Source organism: Mus caroli, chromosome 6 (genome assembly GCF_900094665.2).
Source record: "Mus caroli chromosome 6, CAROLI_EIJ_v1.1, whole genome shotgun sequence".
Taxonomy (NCBI): domain Eukaryota; kingdom Metazoa; phylum Chordata; class Mammalia; order Rodentia; family Muridae; genus Mus; species Mus caroli.
In genome coordinates this window covers 33,781,086-33,787,437 of record NC_034575.1, presented here as the reverse complement: position 1 = coordinate 33,787,437, position 6,352 = coordinate 33,781,086, and the positions used below count along the sequence as shown (strand labels likewise).

The window sequence follows — 6,352 nt, the reverse complement described above, 5'->3', positions numbered from 1 at the left end:
AAAAGAAAATAACATAGTTATTCCCATGGTAGAACCATGTAAAATTGCTATTTTCATATTTTAAAATGGTCAAATACTGGCCACTCCATATGGTTCCACCTAATTGCAAGGGTCCAACCCAGGACCTTGTGCATATTAGGAAGTCTTCTACCACTTAGTTATAATATAATCCTAGCCCTGAAACAAGCACTTTTCAAAGCATCAATTAAGTCGTTTTTGTTTACCTTGAATAGAGGTTACCTGTGTGAGTAGCCTTTTTAAACTAGGTGCACACAAGTATGTGTGCTTGCCGTCATTATAGGCATTCAGCTTGGAAATAGGAATGGCTAGTTGTTTCCTCACAGTACATTCTTCATCACTAACCTTTTTACGTGGACTGTTGACCCTGATTGTTATAACGATATGGGTTAAGTGACCTCCAAACTGTATTTCATGCCAGTGATAATAAAAGTTACCAGTTTGGATTTTTCTAAGTCAGCTACTGAAATATTTTGCTTTTGCATTAACTTACTTAAATTTTGACCACATATAAAATTATTACTCGAGATTTTTAGTCACTCTCTTTTAAAACAAAAAAGGCATTTATATATGTATGTATGCATTTATACATATAACAAGGTTACTGAATAAAAAATTGGTAAAAATTATTTCTATATTCTTGTAAAAAAATATCTTTCATTTGCTTGATGTAATACTTCTTTGGCTAAGCTAGGTCTAGTCCTGGAGGCTCCTGGCCTCTGTACAATCTAATCCAGGCCTAGAATGTTTTCAGCCTCTGAGACTGACTGCTGAATCAGCTCACCCTTTTCTTATTCTTTCTGAACTCTGGCTGGCTGGATCAACTCAGCTGTTCTGGCTCTAACTCCTCTCCAAGGTGACCGACTCAATATGGATATTCTCTCTTGGCCACTCCTGAGTTGCTCTGCTTGGCCTTACATTAATGTTAACAATCTTTCTAATCTTCTGACTCCTCGTTCTCTCGCTTGTTTTGTCTTTACCTGTGTCTAGCTTGCTCGCTCTCTGTAACCTGTCTGTGTACAACTGCTCCTTCTCCCTCTCTGGGCTGCTCTACTTCCCTCTCAACTCTACTGTGTAGCTCTCAGGACTCTACTGTCTTCCTGTACTGTGCTTCCTTCCTCCTTCCTGTTTTCTCTGTCTCCCCCTTAAGTAGCTTTCCTTTCCCCTCTGTTCTTGTGAGAGTTGGGCATCTTCTGTCAAGTCTTTCTCTCATTTGATACGTTGTCTGCCACTCAATTAGACATCACTTTCAAACATGGGTGCTTCCTTCTACAAACTAACTTTACCTTCATTGTTTTCGAATTAAAGGTAAGTACTTAGGGTGTGTCTGTATTCCAGCCAGACTGGAAACAGGTTCAAATATCCTGTAATATAGACTATCACTCAATTTAAAAAAAGAAAAAGAAAAACTTGGACTATCCTACAGTGTAATTAAGTTACATCTTCCTCCAATTCTCTACGTAGTCACTGTCGTTACTTTTGACAGTAATACTTTCTTTGTCTTCATTACCCATGTTTTAAATGAAAATAATTTTTTCCATTTGTAAATTTCATATAAAAATTTCAAACGTGTACTCTGCGTGGCCTTTAACAATGCTATTTTCTCCATTTATTTTGGTGTAGGAGGGGTGTGAGTCTGCCACTGTGTATGGAGGGCAAAGATAAGTTTTGGGAGTTGGTTCTCCCTTTCACCACGTGGGCCCCAGGAATCAAACTCCGGTCATGGGGCTCTGTGTCAAACGCTTGTGCACACTGAGCCTTCTGGCCAGCCCTCCTGTGACCTTTCACTTGGTATTGTTTTGCCGATTTGAGATAGGGTCTCTCTTGATGAAGCTGTCTCTTTACTGCTAGCATTGCAGATGTGCGTTACCACAATTGCGTTATCCAACTATTTGTAACAGTGGTTGTCACCTTTTATTGCAGTAGTATTCTGTAAAACAAATATGTTAATTTTAATACACCTAGTCTACAATTGTTGAATATTTGGGGATTGTTTTTTAGTGTTTGGTAGTTACAGAAAATGGTTTTTGACAAGTCCTAGTCAGCATCACCTTGTATATGAGTTCGCCTAGAGAACTGACTCAGTCGCTAATGTTGTTACATCTGTGAGTAACGAGTTTTGGTCCCTTCTTTCTAATATTTGTATCTCTTTTGTTTTTATCTCTCTACTGTGTCAAAAGGCCCTGAGGGCATAACTAAGATCAGGAAAGGAAAACTTTTAGCCTTTAACAGGTTTAGAAAGTCTTTATCTTTAACTTATCATCTTGGTTGTGTGGTTTTGTTTGTCTCCTTTCTTTCTTTTAAAGTAATGGAGTGTCTGGAGGAGATGGCTTACTGCACAAACATAAAGGGATGAATCTCCGATTCTATAACCCATATAAAAGTCAAGTACAGTGGCAACGGAGGGGGCAGACGGAGAATCCCTGGTGTTCACTAGCTGCTGAGGTAGTTTTGTCCAGCCATTGAGCTCCAGGTTCAGTGAGAAACCATGATTCGAAAAGTAAGGGGGCAAGCCAGGGAGGTGGCTCAGTGGGTACACAGAGTGCTTGCCGCCAAGCCTGAGGACCTGACTTCAGTCTCCTTGGACCCAGGTAGTGGAAGGAGAAAAACTGTCTTCTAACCTCACACATAATCACAGTGGTAGGCATGCACTTCCTTCCCTGAAAAAAAAATTGTTGAAGAAATAAATTGGAGGGTTGTACAATATGCCACACATTGGGTTTTTAATTTTATCTTATTTAGTGTATATTCATGTGTGTGCATGCAAGTGTTCTCAGAGGCTAGAAGATGGCACCAGATCCCTTGGAGCTAGAGTTAGAGGTGTTCTGAGCCATCTGTTAGGGAGCTGAGAACAAAACCCTAGTCTTCTGTAAGAGCAGCAAGTGCTCTTAACTATTAGGCCATCTCTCTGTCCCCAATGCTTTTCAAAAATCTCATCGTTTATATGTTTCTTAACACCTTTAATTTTAAATTTTGAAGCATTTGGGGTTTTCTGTAGTTGCCTATTACTATTATCTATATTGATTTCTAGCTTAATTGTATTTTGGGCATATAAGTTATTTAGATCATTGGATATTTGTTGAGGACTTTTTATTTTCTGGAGGTGTGGATGATTTTGTAAATATGCTGAGTATGTCTGAAAAAAATGTGCATTTTGCAATTCCTAGGTGCAGTATCCCATTTATGATTGTTGAATCAAATGTTATATTGCTTGAATTGAATTATCTTTTTTTTTAGTCCACCTTATTGCTTACTATTTTTGCTAGAAATATTCCACTGTGATTATGAAATTGCTTATATGCTATTTTGTAGTTTTGTCTTGTTTTCTGTTTTCAGGCTTGTTATTTTAAATGTTTTCCTAGTGAGCTGAATGTTTGAATGTGTTGAAATGATGCTTTATTAGTGACTATGCTGGTTCAACTTTATTTTGAAAGCTTGGCATCTTTTCCCCACTTTTATTTTTTTTTAAGATTTATTTATTTATTATATGTAAGTAGACTGTAGCTGTCTTCAGACACTCCAGAAGAGAGTGCCAGACCTCCTTTCAGGTGGTTGTGAGTCACCATGTGGTTGCTGGGAATTGAACTCAGGACCTTCGGAAGAACAGTCAGTGCTCTTAACCACTGAGCCATCTCTCCAGCCCCTTCCCCACTTTTTTTTTTCTTTTCCCCCACATTTTTTTATTAGATATTTTCTTCATTTACATTTCAAATGCTATCCCAAAAGTCCCCTATACCCTCCCCCTGCCCTGTGCCCTACCCACTTACTCCCACTTCTTGCCCCTGGCGTTCCCCTGTACTGAGGCATATAAAGTTTGCTAGACCAAGGGGCCTCTCTTCCCAATGATGGCCGACTAGGCCATCTTCTGCTACATATGCAGCTAGAGACATTAGCTCTGGGGGGTACTGATTAGTTCATATTGTTGTTCCACCTATAGGGTTGCAGACCCCTTCAGCCCTTGGGTACTTTCTCTAGCTCCTATATTGGGGGCGCTGTATTCCATCCAATAGATGACTGTGAGCATCCACTTCTGTGTTCACCAGGCACTGGCAAAGCCTCACAGGAGACAGCTATATCAGGGTCCCTTCAGCAGAATCTTGCTGGTGTAGGCAATAGTGTCTGTGTTTGGTGGCTGATTATGGGATGGACCCCCGGGTGGGGGAGTCTGCATGGTCTTAGCTCCAAACTTTTTCTCTGCAACTCCTTCCATGGATATTTTATTCCGTATTCTAGGAGGAATGAAGTATCTATGCATTGGATACTCTTTCTCCACATCCTCTCAAGCATCTGCTGTCACCTGAATTTTTGATCTTAGCCATTCTGACTGGTGTGAGGTGGAATCTCAGGGTTGTTTGATTTGCATTTCCCTGATGATTAGATTAAGACTGTTGAACATTTTTTCAGGTGCTTCTCAGCCATTTGGTATTCCTCAGTTGAGAATTCTTTGTTCAGCTCTGTACCCCATTTTTTAATGGGGTTATTTGAATTTCTGGAGTTCAGCTTCTTGAGCTCTTTGTATATATTGGATATTAGTCCCCTATCTGATTTAGGATTGGTAAAATCTTCCCCAATCTGTTGGTGGCCTTTTTGTCTTACTGACAGTATCTTTTGCCCTACAGAAGCTTTGCAATTTTATGAGGTCCTATTTGTCAATTCTTGATCTTACAGCACAGGCCATTGCTGTTCTGTTTAGGAATTTTTCCCCTGTGCCCATATCTTCGAGGGTTTCCCCCACTTTCTCCTCTATAAGTTTCAGTGTCTCTGGTTTTATGTGGATCCACTTATACTTGAGCTTTGAACAAGGAGATAAGAATGAATCAATTCTCATTCTTCTACATGATAACCGCCAGTTGTGCCAGCACCATTTGTTGAAAATGCTGGGTTTTTTCCACTGGATGGTTTTAGCTCCTTGTTAAAGATCAAGTGACCATAGGTGTGTGGGTTCATTTCTGGGTCTTCAATTCTATTCCATTGATCTACCTGTCTGTCACTGTACCAGTACCATGCAGTTTTTAATCACAATTGCTCTGTAATACAGCTTGAGGTCAGGCATGGTGATTCCCCCAGAGGTTCTTTTATTGTTGAGCATAGCTTTTGCTATCCTAGGTTTTTTGTTATTCCAGATGAATTTGCAAAATGCCCTTTCTAACTCAGTGAAGTATTGAGTTGGAATTTTGATGCCTTCCCCACTTTTTTTGTGGGTGGGTTTCAAGACAGGATTTCTCTGTGTAGCCTTGGCTACCTGGGAATTCGCTCTGTAGACCAGAGTGGCCTAGAATTCGCAAAGATCCACCTGCCTAGTGACTAACAAAATCCTACTGTTTTATTTTAAACATTTCTGTATCTTTTTTATATGCTTAACATAAGCACTGAGTACCACGTACTCTGTTTCTTCTTCTGGATTATTCCTTGTCCTGTTTTGGATGTTGTTAAGTTTGATACTTGATACTTGAAATATTCTTTTATAAACTTTAGAACCCTTTTAACTTTCTTTCCTGTCTCATTTCATTCCAACAGAACTGAAAGAAGATGGTTTCCAGCCTCAAAGTTACTTAGTACGGGGAGTAAAAGCACTGCACACTGCTTTAAAATTGTGGATGAAAAAAGAAGTAAGTTGTTACTGCTATGGTTTTTGTTTTAGTTTTAGGGTTTTTTGTTTGTTTTCATTTTTGTTTTGTTTTTTGGTGTAAGATTAAGAAAACGGAACTTTGGTTATGTGGTCAGCATTTGTGTGCTAGTTGTAAAAGGAATGGAAATTGTACTTTATATGCAGGTTGTACTCCGTGACAGATATACTGATTCTGGTTAGAGAATAAAGAACTTTAGCTTTTGGAAGCAATCCCACTAAAATCATGGACTAGACAAGGCAGCCTACTTTCTCCCTACCTATTCAATACCCAGAGCAATTAGACAACAAAAGGAGGTCAAGGGGATACAAATTGGAAAGAAAGAAGTTGATATATCACTATTTGCAGATGATATGATAATATATATGTGACCCTAAAAATTCCACCAAAGAACTCCTAAACCTGATAAACAGCTTCAATGAAGTATAAAATTAACTCAATAATAAAGAATAAAAGTATAAATAATAAAGAATAAAAGTATAAATAAAGAATAAAAGTATAAAGAATAAAGTATAAAATTAACTCAATAATAAAGAATAAAATTAACTCAAACAAATCAGTGGCCTTTCTCTACACAAAGGATAAACAGGCTGAGAAAGAAATTAGGAAAACAACACCCTTCACAATAGTCACAAATAATATAAAATACCTTGGTGTGACTCTAACTAAGGAAGTGAAAGATCTGTATAAGAACTTCAAGTATCTGA

At 38.5% G+C, this 6,352-nt stretch overlaps 1 protein-coding gene across 1 annotated transcript in view; it reads left to right on the top strand.

The window, feature by feature from the left end:
- Nucleotides 1–6,352, top strand: part of Kdm7a (lysine demethylase 7A) — a 65,200-nt gene that overhangs the window by 42,328 nt on the left and 16,520 nt on the right. The window contains exon 11 of the mRNA XM_029478640.1: nucleotides 5,536–5,627. Within this exon, the coding sequence (XP_029334500.1) occupies nucleotides 5,536–5,627 (92 nt within the window). The remainder of the gene's footprint in view (nucleotides 1–5,535; nucleotides 5,628–6,352) is intronic.